Source organism: Lolium rigidum, chromosome 4 (assembly GCF_022539505.1).
Source record: "Lolium rigidum isolate FL_2022 chromosome 4, APGP_CSIRO_Lrig_0.1, whole genome shotgun sequence".
NCBI classification, from domain to species: domain Eukaryota; kingdom Viridiplantae; phylum Streptophyta; class Magnoliopsida; order Poales; family Poaceae; genus Lolium; species Lolium rigidum.
In genome coordinates, this window is record NC_061511.1 from 24629103 (window position 1) to 24645156 (window position 16054).

Sequence of the window (16054 nt, forward strand, 5' to 3'; positions counted from 1 at the left end):
TAAATGGGCATCCAGTTTGAGCTATAGTAGTATCCGACGGGGTGTGTTCGAGCTCTTCTCTGGTTACTGCGTTTACTCACCATAAGTCTTGGTTTATTTCAATACCGGAGGCTCGGGAGCGCGAAGTGTAGCTCTTTCGACCGCCATCATCATCGCAGTAGCAAAGGGGGAGTATTAGGTGAAATGGCCATCCATGGTGAGTTATAGTAATATTCGGCGTGTTTCGTTGGAGGAAATGCCCTCGACGGCCCTTCTACTCTTGTTTGGCTACTCCGTTTGCTTCGGTTGAGTTATAATCGATGGGGTAGGCTGGAGAAAATGCTCTCGATGTCCCTTCCACTCTCTTTTGGATACTTGCTACCACTCGAGCGGTAACTGGGGAATATTACGGTTAAATGGCTGCGATTTCTTCTTCGGTCACTTGCACATTTGCCTCTTCCTCTTTCAAACTGTTAGACACACTCGGGAAGAAGGGCATTGGAGCTACTCGTAGTTGAATTTGGTGTATTGCATAACAACTTCATTTTTTGGTCAATTGATTGCATAACAACTGAAAACTTTTATCAACCGATGGCAATGAAATATTAGAATCTCGTCGCTCTGTCTAAGTTTACCTATGCAGGGCATTTTAATAACTTTCAAATAACTTTTTTGTTGGGAGTGGGCTTACCAGGACTAATACCTGAAGGGTCGGTGATGTGTACAGCTATGTGGCGAGGGAGTGGAGGGGTCGGCGCATATAAAACCTTCGTCTCCCACGGCCGCATCCATTCCCCCCTTCCCCGGCCACCACTCCCAAAATCGCAAAAAAAAATCTCTCCATCTCGCTCACTCCGCCGCTAGTGTAGGTTTCTTCTCGCGCGGCTCCAGTAGAATAGGCGGCGATGGAAGCTGGGGGAAGAGTAGGCTGCGTGGAAGATGAGAGGAACCGCAATGTCACTGATGTTGCTGAAGCGGAGGAGGTCGTGGGAGGCGAAGGTGTTGTTGGAGAATCCACCATGAGCGCAGGCGCTTTGAGGTCCATCAGCGTGGATCCTCCGTCGTCGGCCCAGCAGTCATCGGGTCAACCGACATCAGCTTGGTCGTCGAGGAATCGGCGGATCTAGCAGCGATTGACTCGGCTACAGTAGGAGGCGAAGGCGATGCGGGAGCATCCACCATCGCCTGGCGCAGCCGTCATCAGGACGGCGGGCCAAGCATCCGGCAAGGTCTCACTGGTGAAGCCGGACATGCAAAAGGAGTTATCTATTACGTGCGCATTTATTTGTTTTGAATTAGTCCGGCTTATTTTCTTTCCTTCCCCCACGATCTCTACTCAAACCAAAACAAAAATGTCCCGGAAGTTGTTCTCAAAACAGAAACAAAATATGTTACTGAAGCCGTGCACATATTGTTGACAGTGGTGCATTCACTATATGATGCATAGCTTGTGTATTATTCTTCACACTCGACTCCAACTCTTCCATCTCGATGGCCACTGCCTTCAAAGCATCACTCAAAGCTGCCATCTTCGCCTTATCGGCTTCGCCTTATCGGCTTTCATCTCCTCCGTAGCATGGTCCTTCACGGGCAAAAGCAAGATCGCACATAACCATAAGTTTTAATCGGCTAATGTTAGGTCTTTGAGACACTTCGACCTGTTGCTCCCCGGCACAAATGGCAAAAGGCAATATTCAAGCCATGTATAATAGTATAATATATCCGATGCACGGGGAGGCTTCTTTTATGGTGTCGGTCACAGAACCTAATTATAAGCAAGTTTAACCGAACAAAAGCCATAATCAGGTTACAAAATCATAAACCAAACACCTTGTTAGCATCCAGATGTGTGGTGACCATCTGCACTAACACATTACCGCAAGTTGGATATAAAACCATTGAACACTAAATGATACATAGCCCAAATACAACTTCAAGAATGAAACAAATCACATATTGATTATAGTTAATTTCCCGCTTTTTTACAGAATTTTTGTACAGAACAACTACAATTGCGGCCCATGTGTTGTAGCTTGCCGAGGCTTCGATCGATTGCGGCCCCTTGTGAGCCAAGTAGGCGAGTAATTGGTCGCGCTGCTGCTATGGTGTGCTTCCATCGGTAAAGTTGCTCTGCTCTTAAGCTTCTGTGGTGTGCCTAATCTGTGACCTGTTGCTGTATAATCGTTAGATTCTGAAGGATGCGGTGCAATTTCTTCAGACAGGACCATCATATATTGCGTGTCCTTAGTTCTACGGTCGTTGGGTGCTCTGGATGCTACAGCTTCGTCTAAAGAGATACTGCTCCCGACCCAAAACTTGAAACGAAATTATGATGCTGGCTTATTTTGAATTATACTTCCTACCTTCACTGTTGAGATCATGTGAGACTAAAATTGGACATGTGAACCAACTATCACCTATTTGAATTTTGAAGCAGGTTGGAATGTTGGATCATGCCTTTTGAGCTGCTATATAAATTTGATTCTTAGGCTGTGATTTCTTAGTTCCTGCCTCCTCCAAGAGTTAATGGTTTCTGATTGTGAATTACGAGTTAAATGTTGTGGAATATCCCTTTTATGCATTAGTGAACTCTTGCCTGTGTTATGGAGTTAGCAGCTCTAAGAAAGCTTGTCTACTTGATTAAGCCTACAAAGTCAGTGATATAGGTAGCCGGGTTACAATATATCTGATATTCCGTTGTATGTTCCTACTGTCTTGTCTCGTGTGATGTCTACTATTTTGAAGGCGATTATAAATGCACAGGTAGATACTGTAACATCTTGATATATGTTGCTCATAACTGACTGGCAAATTTGAATTATCAAAATGCATGAAGTGCATGTTGATTTCCATTTTTCTTATCTACCAAATTTTCAGGTGGGATTTTAGGTGGCACAGTTTTATTACATGCTCATTTAAATCTGTGTTCCTGGTTAGGAACTCATCATGACAAGCTGCTTTTCTAAGACTGGATATATGAGTGTTAAGTTAATTACACTTACAGCAGAAGGGTTTTAAGCAGCAAATGATTGAAACCTGAAACTCATAAGTATGATAACAAATGTGATACAAAATCACTTGAAGCATATTCAGAGAACGTTATAACTGCGCCTTCTCTGGCCTTTAAAAATCCATTTTATGCTTCTTTGTTGACGGAGTTCAGCGGACAAACTAAGTATTCTTAGGATTCCTGTTCAAAGTAGAAATATACCTTTTCTCATCTCTGATCTGGGATGTATAGGCCAATACAGTGTAGTCAAACATGAGGTAATGTGTAATGGAGGTAATAGAAACTGTATGCTTCACTTCAATGTAAGCCTGATTGTTTTCTCATTTTCATTTAGATTATCTTGTTTGCAGCTATTGTGTTTCCAGTTGAAAATCTCTAATGTTTGCGACAATTCATGTATTGTTTTACAGTATGGTACCAAGGTATCACTGGTAACTGTGTGGTGCACAGTAAACATGTGATTCCTTTTAACTGTAAAATTTATATATTCAAAACTAACACTAAAAGATATGGTATTGTGTTGTACAAATGCCTGCATGGTTGTACTTGTACATATCATCAAGTTAAAACAGTAAATAGAGTTATTTCTGCATTTATGTTGTAATTATTTGCAGTTGTCATGCATTTTGGTGCTTCTTAGCCACTGAAGTCTTATCTGTTTTCACTGGATTTTGCTGTGTAGTTATGTTCAGTTTGTGTACTGCATGTCATATATCTGTGTTTCTACCTGCAGGTTTTTTCTGGCACACAAAATGAAGTGCAATGCTTGCTGGCGGGACTTGGAAGGGCAGGCCATATCAACAACATGTGGCCATCTGTTATGTATGAATGCAATCTTTTCTCTTTCTGTTTGATCCAATTCTAACTGTAAAGAAGTTGAAGTTCATATGTTCTGCTGCTACTGAAAAAACATGCTTGATTTTAACTGATACCTCTTGTGCAGGTACGGAGGATGCAAAGAAAATACTCAGTAACGATGGTGCTTGTCCTATTTGTGATCAAGTGCTCTCTAAATCGTGAGTTGTTAACCCTTGATATAACATTTTTTATCTTTTGTGCAAGCTACATTTCTCTTGCCCTGCATTAGTTTGTAGTACCTAATGATGCAAGAGTACCTATGAAAGATAATCTCCCATGCGAATTTCTCATCTATATTTTCTCCTAATTAGAGCCTTAAATACATACATCACTTTTTAACATGTTACTGAAGGTTGTTTATCACTTTTCATACCTGAGGTTAAACTTAGCATCAATGTTATACTATGATGATATCATCTGAACTTTATATTTTGTTATTTCTCAGCCATATGAAGCAAATTGACGTAAATCCAAGCGATGAATGGACGAATGTAAGTACCTTTTGAATTTGATCCAGAATTACATATGCAGTATATTTTTCTGTAGTTCATCTGTTCTGATAACTTCATTTGTTACCTCAGATGTCAATGACTGGAGTTTCTCCACAGATACGTATCCTTCATTTTTTTCACATGGCCTACAGTAGGATTATTCTTCTGGTTTTGTTGAACGACGTCTCTGTCTGCCATATCAAATGTAATGTCTGATTAACCTCCTGCTTTAGTTTTCCAGTAATACAAAGTAAAATTGAAAAAGAAGGTTGCTGAAGTGAGTTAATAATATCAATTTGATGCTACTATTTTCCAAGGTTTTTTCTTTTGTTAAGTTAGAAAAGGTACGTGAACAGGCCGGCGAGCGGCGGCGTGACGGCGCTGCAACTGGCTGCGCTGCACGGGCACATCGACTGCGTGCACCTGCTCATCGACGAGCACGCGGCCCTGGGCGCGCAGACGCTCCCCATCGCTGCGGCGCCCATGGCGGCCATCGGCGCCGGGAGCACGCCGCTGCACTACGCGGCCTCCAGCGGTGAGGTCAAGTGCTGCCAGATCCTCGTGTCCAGGGGCGCCGACAAGATGGCCGCCAACTGCAACGGGTGGCTGGCGGTGGACGTGGCCCGCATGTGGAACTGCAACTGGCTGGAGCACGTGCCTGAAATATATAAATAGTATCAATTATTCGGGTTTACTGGAACGTATGAAATAATAACAATGAATCCAAGGTAATGACCCTTTCTAGTATCTCTTTTGAAGAAGGCGGGCGTTGGGAGAAGCTCAAGTTAGCATCTTGACATCAGCTGTGATCGTAGTCGCTCGACAAGCACCGCTTCCAAAGCCGCGCTTGTGGTCTTGAACTCCACTCCCGCTGTCCCACCGCCTGCCAGGCTGCTGCACAGCAGCGGTATCACCTCGCCCCGCTTCAATTGCGCTGGCGCCAGTCTCTTACCTACCCCAAAAAATTACACTACAATTTAAATGCAAGTAATCGAAAAGAACATAAACAGTCTAGTAAAATCTGGATTATGATCTCAAGACAAACACAAATAAAAGGTGGACGATATAGAAGCTAATAATACCATATGTAAATATTCATCTTTGCACCATGATCATCTTTGATAAGAAGCACATATCAAGTACTCCCTCCGGTCTCTTTTAATTACGAGAAAACAATATATCCACAGAATCAGTATACTTAGCTCAAACATTAAACCAATAACCCTTGCTTAGCAGGTTGCATTATGATATCCTAATTTATTTTGGAAGAAACTAAGCTATCTTGCAAGTGATGGGGCTAAGAATAAACACTGCAATAACCACCAGTATAATGACACCATGGTTATGTATATGTATTGAGAGTTAAAGCAAGAAAATTAAAAAAAAAAAAGTCACTGGAAATTTGAGAAACATGCATCAACTTCATGTATAGGAATTTTAGCATTATATGCATACCACATATATAATACCTAACCACATTTCTTATAATTCTTTAAATAATTGAATGAAATATCTTAGATGATGCAATGGAAAGAGACACTAACAGTCATAGAGGCATTTCCATTTGGCAACTCAGAACCATGTAGAGTCTCTATTCTGCCAGCAGTTCCCTCAGTTTCTCTCATCTCTTGCATTGACTGGTTAGCTGTTGATTCTACATCTTTGGCAACCCTTTGATCACAAATAAATACAAATATTAGTGCTTCAGAGCCTCAAAGCTTTAAATGAGGTGTGCATGCCAACATCAATAAAGAAAACAAAGTGCAAGAGGTACACACTGTGGAATGTTGTTCTTTTGTGTCAATCTTTCCACCATTGATCTGATCCCTTCCAAGTTCAATGCTTTGCTTAGCTTTATTGATACTTTTCTAAGCTCATTTACTTGAGCTTCAGCTCCTGGAGATTTCAGAACTGACAAAGATACTGAAATATACATTCACTTAGAGGGCAAAAAACAAAGGTATGGAGTAGGCAATTTAACTGAGTTCACAGTTCTAAGTTCTTGCAGTTAAATATCAAGACCAAAGCTAATTTACAACAGCATTTGGAGAGTAATTTAACATAAAAACATGTTACATATGCAAAGAATAGGCACAGATTCAGCTACAAAGACCAAAGGAAAATCAATTTGGAAGATTGAAGTTGAGACATGGTAGTAAAAAGAAAAGACTTACAGTGGATAGCATTGATCCTCTCATGGATCTTCTTTCTGGCATCCCAATGCAACTGGATCTCTTCTATCTGAATCCAAGTGCAGCAAACGACCAAATGCAGCACAAGAATAATCGCCGGTGTGAACCGAATTAGCATCACCTCCAACAATAAAAAAGCCAATAAACGGAAGAGATGGCTATAATTTTCTCTGTACCCATGCGTGGCTAAGCAAATCCACCATCATGGCCATGCGAAAAATGAATTAAATTAGGAGGAAGAACGAGAATAAAGAGCTTACATGGATAAGTAATATTGACGAGCGACGAGATGCTGATGTGCTCCAGCGGGCGGCGCCATGGCCATTTGGCTCGTCATTGCTCCTCCATCACCGTCCCAGCCATGCCCCCCTATAACTATATAACAAATTGCAGGAAGTAAAAGGCACGATAAGAACTAATAATAACCACAAAAAAGAAAAACCATACAAGATATATAGATCTTGAACGATTTTATTCAATGAAAAAAATATCTAAATGCTGCAAAATATACCAAAGTAGCATCTTCTAGGAATGCAGCGTAGCCCAAAAGTCTTGTATTGTATTACAACAAACCTCGTGGAAATATATGCACTTTGATTTGGGCAAAGGTAATATAGGGGGCATGACATGGCACCATTGATTCAGCAATCGAGACCACCATCCCCAAAGGCCCAAACAATTGGAGTAGCTGAGTATGCAATACTCTTCTACAAAAAAGTAGAAGAACTTAAAACATGCCCGCTTTTAAATAATACATCAAATGTAGGAACCAAGCAAACAAATTAATTAGCCAAAATTTCAGTCTATGAAGCCATAGCTTGAGAAGAAGAGCTGTAACAGTGGCTCAAACACAAAACATATTGTCCAGGACAGAAAAACAATTGACCACTATGAAACTATTACGGAACTAAATGTACTGATACGACCTTGTCATGTATTAAGATATTTTGGGTGCTTGCTAGAAGATGTGATTGAGGGCAGAGAGAACACAAAATGAGAGAGAAGGGCTGGGAGGAGCTCACCTGGTGTCTAGCTTGGCCATGCTCGTCGTTGCCGAAGCCTGAAATGATAAGGAGAAATGATAAGCATACCACCACTGAAATCAAAGAAATCAAGTATATAAGTAGCATTCTTCATAGTACACAAGAGACATCCTGCTCGTTATGACATCAATGCTATAATCACATGGTAGAAAATTGCTCATTGTATTATCTTTTTCAGCTAACTCGAAGCCTAAAATGATACTCGATAAAACAAACAAAAAATAGCTATAGCTATATTTTCCATCAGACATATGACTTATCTCCACATTATTGTTTTAGCACATCAAATCCTTTACTGGAATAGCGGCTGCAAAGAGGGAAAAATAATTGTTAGAGTTTTATCTTAAAAACATATATGCAAAATATCTAAGCATAACACAAACTGTATTAGAATGACAATAACCCAATCTCATACATGCTACCTATACTATCAACCTTGCTCAAGCATTTAGATAACCAGTAAATCTAAGAAAGAGAGATGATAATCAACAATACGGATTTGAGAGGTACATGTGTCCGGTAGATGCAGGCGTCGGATTCGAGGGCCATGGCCGGCGTGGCCAACAGCAGAGAGGAAGAGAAGGAAACATGGGTGTGCTGGGCTAGCAGGTGAAGAAGTGACTTGCGGATGGGCAAGCTAGAAACCAGAGCTCGACCAAGAAAACGTCACGGAGCTCTGCAGGTTGGAGTGACGACCAAGATCGATCCCGCCGCCGCTGCAGCCCTCCATCCGCTAGATCTCGAGCACTGGCGGGTGTGGACGCCCTTCTCGACCTCGAGGCGCCGATCCGCCAGATCTCGAGCACCGGACCGGCGGCTGTGGACGACCTTCTCGACCTCGAGGCACCGTTCTGCCGCCACTCTCCGAGTCGACGCCGCCCATGTGCGCTCCTGCAGCGCCTAGCCCGGGCCACCATCGAGCACGCACGGGAGCAGAGAGGAGAGCATGCACGGGAGCAGAGAGCAGAGAGGCCAAGCCGCCGCTGTCTCTAGAGGAGGAGGAGGAGGTGAGAGGAGGCGGGGATTGGGGGAGGACGGGACGCACGGAATTGGTTAGGGTTTCACCTCTTTGTTTTTCTGAGCCACACGAGCACGGATGCTTGCTGTCTCAAACAAACGGCCCCACTCATGCACGGGCCCAGCCGTCATGCACCCAGAACAAGCAGCGGCCGGTACAGAAAAACTTACTACATCCGACGGCTGAGGTGAAAAGCGGGTTTCAGAACTTTACTGTGCTGTGAAACGGACGAACGAGATCGTTTTGCCCCTTTCAGACCCCCTGGTTGAGAGGGTAGTCTTTGAACATTTATAGAAGTAATGCTTTTATATTCATTCCGTACCTCATTCGCCACTCATGACAAATTGATAACTCATATCAACACACCAATACCAATTCAAATGTCTTTAATGTACGCATCAACCACAGAGTACTCGCACTGCGCTACTAATTCAAATGTCTTAGATGCGATAATACCAGGCATATGACAACTTCCAGCATCCGTGACAACACACGAGCATTTATGTGTTGCCTAAAATCCGTGGACCTTCCCCTCTGCACATTTTCATTCAACAAAATGCACAATCCCATACAGATTCTTGAAATCATCAAATTCACACCACAAAGTTAAGAAAAATACTGCATTTGTACGTCTATCGAAGACCAAAATTCGGGGAGGCAACCTAGAGTTCTTCTTCTCCGGCCCCCTCCTAAAAGCTAACGAAAAGATAGATAATCAAAGGGGAGGGGGCGGGAGATGGCAAAGGAGAACATACCCAGTGAAGCGGCAGGGGTCTTCGGAATCCGTCGGAACTGTCGCCAGCGTGGTGCCGACACCGGACAGCATCGTCCACGCCTCATCTCCGTTAGAGAGCAGGTGGGAGATGTAGCCACTTAATGGGGAGATGGGGTCGTCGGAGTCTGTCGCCCTTGTCGTTGGCTTGCTGCTGGTTTTCTTCTTCTTTATTCGTTCAGCTGTGCTGAGGAAGTGTGGGTTATGTGTTGGGTATGTGGATGGCCACGCAAGCAAAACAGCGAGCCCCGCTCATCAGATAACATGTTAAGCTGTTCATTCAGACCAGGTGCAACGAATTAAACAACAACTGTGCTAGCTGCAAAAATGATCGTGTTTCTCTGTTCTGTGCAACAAATGCCACAAAGCATGGTGTTAGATGCAATTTTCTCTTTATTTTTTTCTGGGGCAACTCTAAGAAATACAATGACGGGTGTTCATGGGATTCAAGGTTTCTACATGCCGAAGAAAAATTAGAGTACCTCAAACATGCAATGTGCCCCCAAACCTACCAGCATATATATATTTAGAACAGATAGGGCTGCAATCAGTAACTTTAAACTTTGTACATGTAACTCCTTGAATCATCATAGATCGTTGGTACTGATGGTTCAGAATAAATGACCCCAAACAGCTGCATCCCACTTCCACCACAGACCCCATTATGGAAGAAATATCATCCGGGTGATCGAACTATGGGATATCTACCAAGAAATTGCATCCCAAAAATCTCGACTCTCTCAAGCACACAGCCACACACATATTTCCTTCTTTTTATATCCACACTACTGTATCAACACCTTCCTTTTTTGCGGGTAAAAGAGGAACTTTATTAAGCAGGAAGGGTTACAAGGCGATCATGGTCCAGATCCTAAAGAACAGCTTCAGGCCTATCTACACCTTCCTTAGTAGCCATCAGAAATCAATATCCTTAATAGGGCAACCTGCTGATTTAGACTGCTTGATCTACCTTTCAGCATCCTACAGTATTAAAAAGATCCACAGAAAAATCATTGTCTTATATTTTCAATATTCAACAGATTTCAACACATGGCAAATAAAAAACTAGGTTGCTCCGGGTTCGACGTCTTTCGTCAGCCTCTTGAGGGTTGCTCCGGTCTTGCTCCTTTTCCGCCGGATGCGGTTGATGACAAGGTTGCTTCCCCTGAGTGTCCACAGAGCCCAATCTCTGTTGACGTTGAGGGTTTTGGCTTGGCTGAGTTTTTTGTTGAAGCTTCAATCCCTCTTTCGGTTGAGCACTCCAGGCTTGAGGCGTCTGCGTTTGAACCTGATGATGTGGTTGATGTGTTGGCATTTCCCTTGGTGCCTTTTGTTGAAGATCCTGAGGTGGCCGACTCCACCAAGCTTTGCGATTTCTTGGCCAACTTGGCTTCGAAAAAGCGGGCGCTCATGCCACCCTTGGGTGAGTCTTTGGAGGAGATCCCTGCTGCCTGTGTCGTTGTTCCAGAAAACGTGCCTGCGGAGGACATCCAAGTTGATCCCGGGGATCCCGCTGCTGTCAAGCTCAATGCTTTCTTGTCATCGGTTTTTCGACCAGTGCCTCCGCCTATCCTTGCTTCACCGCCCTCTAGGCGTCCCCGTGCTCCTAAGGAGGTGGCCACCACGCCTCGTCGGAGTGGTCGCATCGAGAAGCAGAAGCAATTGCGGAAGGATGTTACATCTCAGGAGTTGCTTGCGCGTGTCTTGGGCATCTTGAAAGAGAACGCTGAGTTCGATGACAACGCCCTTGATGCCTTCATTAACAAGTTTAAGACCCCTTTGTCGCCTCGTTCCATCACGATGCTTGGCTCCCTTGTGAAGAATGTGGAGAAGGTGAAAAAGGCCAAGGGCAACAAGGTCGGCGCCAAGAAGAAGGCGGCTGAGATTACTTGATGGATGCACTTCATGCAACCTTCGTGTCGTTTTGTCGCATATGTAGCATTTTGTCGTCGACAAGTTGTTCGATCTTGTTGTGTTGTTGTTTTAGACTTTGGGAGTAGTCCGCATGTCGGAGGTACTTAAGTATGTATGGTTTTCGATCCGGTTTTCCTCATAAACTGGATCATTTTCCTTTCTTCCTCTGTATAGCCAGAGCTCCTGGCGTTTGCTCCAAAAAAAAAAAAAAACTAGGACTGAATTTCTATTTAAAAATAATTTCTATTTCCTATACCAGCAAAAGGACCTATGGCAAGCAACAACCGAAGTGTACCTCATGAAGAGTTAAGTTCAGATATTATATTTCAATTATTGAACTACGGACCTGCAACAGCTCCTTCTAGAAACAGCTGCATCCCTCTTCCACCGCAGACCCCATTATTGAAGAAATCATCAGGGTGATCAAACTATGGGATATCTACTAAGAAAAGACTATTATACTAACTTGCATCACACAAATTTCCACTCTCTCAAGCACACACACATATTTTCTTCTTTTATACCCACACTATAGTATCTACGCCCTCCTTAGTAGCTATCAGAAGCCATAATCCTTATAAGCCAATCCGCTGATTGAGACTGCTTGATCTACCTTTCCTCATCCTACAATAGAGAAAAGATCCAGAGAAAAATCAGTCTTATCTTTTCAACAAATTTCAACACATGGAAAATGAAAAACCATGACTGAATTTCAATTTAAAAATAATATGAATTTCCTGTACCACCAGAAGGACTATGGCAAGCAACAACTGAAGTGTACCTCGTGAAGAGTTAAATTCAAATATTATGATTCAATTATTGAACTGCAGACCTCCAGCGGCTCCTTCCAGAAGCTGGTACTTTGTAGGGAGCAAGTTTATGTTTTTCCTATATTCCCCTTTTGTTGAAAAAAGAGCGATCAGCAGCGAAACAGTTTTAGCTTCAAGCGAGGAGTTCTTTCCATCAACTTTAGACATATAATTTCCAGCTCTGACTACATCTCCCTTTTCCAGTAAACTTCTGATGATACAATTTAGCAAATAAGAGTTCGCGGCACATCCACTCTTCTCCATTGATGAAAAAAGATTGTCAGCTTCTTCCACTGAGCCTTCCTTAATCAGATTTTTCATCATTACACTGTAGGTACCAATATCAGCTACCAACCCATTGGCTGGTATTGCAGCAAACAAATCCTTAGCTTCCTGGTTTCGCTGAACCCTGTAGAATGCACCAATCATGATATTGACAATTATAATATTATCCAATTTCACATTTGCTGTACATAACTTCTGGAACAGCGTGATTGCTTCATCAGAACAATTATTTCTACAAAGTCCACCAAGAACTATACAGTATGTATCGATGCAGACATTTAATCCAGATTCAGCCATCTCACGAAACTTTTCCTTTGCATCAACAATTCGTCCAGCCCGAAATAACCCATCCAGTACAACATTATAATTAAAAGTTGTAGGTTTAACCCCTTTCGCAACATTTCTTGGAACAAAGTAAGCCCATCGTCAATCCTTCTGTTCTTGCAATAGCCGTTAATAAGTATACCATATGTAACACTACAAGGTTCCAAACTATATGATACCATAGCATCAAATACTTTCATCGCATCCTCCATCTTGCAGACTAGGCAATATCCACCAATTAGTGTATTAAATGTGACAACATCAGGCCTCTCACCTGTGTGTACGATCAAGTCAAGGATGTCTTGTGCTTCCATTACCCTTCCTTCGTTGCAAAGGTTGTGCATTATTGAAGTGAAGAACGCAAGACCAGGAGGACGCATACCTTTATTCTTCATTTCAGCAATTAATTCCTTTGCTTTCACCAACTTGCCATGTGTACAAAAGCCCTGAATCAAGAAACCATAAAGAACTATGTTTGGTTGTACTCCCATATCAATCATATGATTAAATTTCTCCATAGCATTGTCCAACTTACCCATTTTACAAAATGCATGTATTATGGTTCCATAGCTGACTACATCTGGAGTCACTCCCTGTTTCTGCATTTCTTTAAGTATAAGCATAGCCTCATCCATTAAGCCAGCTTTAGAGTATCCGTTAATCAGTGTGTTAAAAACATGACAGTTAGGTAGAATACCATCTCTTGACATTGAATTAAAGAGATTATTCATATCAACTAAGCATCCTTCAGTGGCGTACCCGTGAAGCAGAGTATGGTATGACACGATATTAGGTTTCAGGCCCTTCATAGCCATGGAATCAAAAAATCCTGCAGCTTCTTTGCTTCTCCCATGCTTGCAAAGGTAGGCCATGAAGAAATTGTAAGTATACACATCTGCTGTAACACTCCGACTTGTCATTTCTTTGAACACCCTAAGTGCCTCCTTCCAGTTGGCCGAAGTGGAATATTCATGGATGATGCTATTATATGTCACATTATTAGGTTCAACACCATTAACAACCATCTGACGAAGGAAATACTCTGCCTTGTCCATTGCTTTGGCCTTGCACAGTGCATTGATAACCGAGTTATATGTCACCACATTAGGCGCAACCCCTTGCTTTGTCATTTCATGGAATAGATTGCATGCCTTGCCTACTTGGCCTTCCTTAAAGTAGCCATCGATAACCAAGTTATATGTCACCACATTAGGCGCAACCCCTTGATGTGTCATTTCGCGGAACAGATTCCATGCCTTGCCTACTTGGCCTTCCTTAAAGTAGCCATTGATAACCGAGTTATATGTCATTACATTAGGCGCAACCCCTTGCTTTGTCATTCCGTGGAATAGATTGCACGCCTTGCCTGCTTGGCCTTCCTTAAAGTAGCCATCGATAACTGAGTTATATGTCACCACATCAGGCGCAATCCCTTGCCGTGCCATTTCATGGAATAGATTGCACGCCTTGCCCACTTGGCCTTCCTTAAAGTAGCCATCGATAACCAAGCTATATGTCACCACGTCGGGGGTGCAGCCAAGCTCGGGCATCCTGTGAAGCAGCACCACCAGAGCGTCATCTGCTCGCTTTGCGTGGCAGAGTCCCTTGAGGAGGTTGTTGATGATGCGGACATTTGCCTTGAGGCTCATCTTGAGGAGGTGGCCGAAGAAAGCGAGCGCCAGGTCCGGGCGGCACGCACGGCAGCAGCAGTCCATGAGGATGCTATATGTGCAGGCCGTGGGCCGCGCCACCCGTCGGCAGGCGCCTTGGGACATGCGGCTGAAGAGGGCAACCGCGAGGGCTGGGCCGTTGCTGCAGGCACAGGATGCCGGAGCGCGGGCGAGGGCCGCTAGAAGGTTGTTGAGGGGGCGCTCCTGGACCGGCGTGCCCTGCTGCAGCAATTCGTCGAATAGGTGGTGTGCGTCCGCCGGGGTGAGCTTGCCATTGCGCGCGCGTTCCGTGGCTGCGGCGAAGGCGGCGGCGGGCTCCCAGCAGCGAGTGGGCGGCGAGGTGGAGGAGGAGTGGCGGGCGTGGAGGCCGTGGCAGAGGCGGAGTGGCGACATTGGCGTCGAGGAGCAGAGGCGAGGCATGGTCCTCGTGTTCCCTCCCTCTGGGCGGTTTACCACTTTGACCAATAACACAAGAGGAACTTTTTTTTTTGACAGGAACACAAGAGGAACTGTTCATACGGAGTACATCTTTATTTGCGAAAATTACCCCCCACACCCCCACAGGTTATATTTCCTACTCGAGCCATTCCAATGAATAAGGCGTTTTCGTTTTGCGTGTTTTTTTTTTAACTAAGATTACATAAAATATATAAAGATTGTTTATATAAAATTATCATTATTAGAAACTGTTTTTCAATACGAATCTAATAATACTAATTACATACAATATAATTAAGGTTTGATTGTTTAATTCTTTAGGTCAAAGTTCATGTTTGAACGGAACGGGAGGTAGTATGCACTATTTTTCAAAGAATAAAAATAGGAGGGTGTCGCTCGCTTCAGTCACTTAAGTTTCTATACTTCATAATTAAACATCTAAATTCTAAACTTTGGTACTTAGTAAGTGATTCATGTGAGATCCTATTTTGCTACGACCATTTTGACCTATTTATGTGGCACTTTGACCACTATCACTTCGATAGTAGGGTCCACAAGAGGAACTGTTCATTCATATATCTTTACGAAAAGGTCCCTACATATTATGTTTCATACTTCCTCCATTCCAATGAATAAGACGTCTCCTTTTACTATTTTTTCTTTAACTAAGAATTATTTAAAATATATAAAGATTGTTGATATAAAATTATCATCATTAGAAAGTGTTTTTCAATACAAATCCATTGCTTAATTTTTTGGGTCGAAGTTCATGTTGGAATGCGCGTGCGGCTTATTCATCGGAGCAGAGGTAGTATCTATTGTTTTTTTCAAAGTATAAAAGGAGGAGGGTGTCGCTTACCGACGAGTCTAAGGCCGAGAATGGTGCAGGGGCCCGTCCTCTCCTAGTGCAGGTCCAGTGGGAGCGAGCAGCTTGACGGCTGGCAGGACCCCCTTGAATGGATCGTAGCGAACAAGAGAGGGGGGGTGAATGGCGCTACGACAAGTTTTAACCTTTTTCAATTTTAGCGCAACGGAAGGTAAAGGTGATCACTTTTGCAATAGCGGTGTTCCTGTAGGATAACGTTGCATAGAAAACAAAAATTTTCCTACCGCGAACACGAAATCCAAGCCAAGATGCAATCTAGAAGACGGTAGCAACGAGGGGATTATCGAGTCTCACCCTTGAAGAGATTCCAAAGCCTACAAGATGAGGCTCTTGTTGCTGCGGTAGGCGTTCACTGCCGCTTGCAA

General features: G+C 43.3%; 1 protein-coding gene and 1 long non-coding RNA gene across 3 annotated transcripts; one reads left to right on the plus strand and one right to left on the minus strand.

The window, feature by feature from the left end:
- Positions 1-3725: 3725 nt before the first annotated feature.
- Positions 3726-4560, plus strand: LOC124707886 (E3 ubiquitin-protein ligase CCNB1IP1 homolog). The gene is made up of 4 exons (XM_047239581.1): positions 3726-3811; positions 3933-4005; positions 4293-4338; positions 4429-4560. The coding sequence occupies exons 1-4, from the start codon at positions 3742-3744 to the stop codon at positions 4552-4554; spliced, it is 315 nt and encodes a 104-aa protein (XP_047095537.1). The 5' UTR covers positions 3726-3741; the 3' UTR covers positions 4555-4560.
- Positions 4561-4912: 352 nt separating this feature from the next.
- On the minus strand, positions 4913-6553 carry LOC124705488. 2 transcript variants are annotated; one of them, XR_007004036.1, is made up of 6 exons: positions 6513-6553; positions 6117-6261; positions 5883-6009; positions 5421-5493; positions 5075-5290; positions 4913-4996 (listed from the first exon to the last, which is right to left on the minus strand). It is a non-coding gene; the product is annotated as an uncharacterized LOC124705488 (long non-coding RNA). The 2 variants fall into 2 exon arrangements; XR_007004035.1 differs by lacking the exon at positions 5421-5493 and having other exon boundaries at positions 4914-4996.
- Between the last annotated feature and the right edge of the window lie 9501 nt (positions 6554-16054).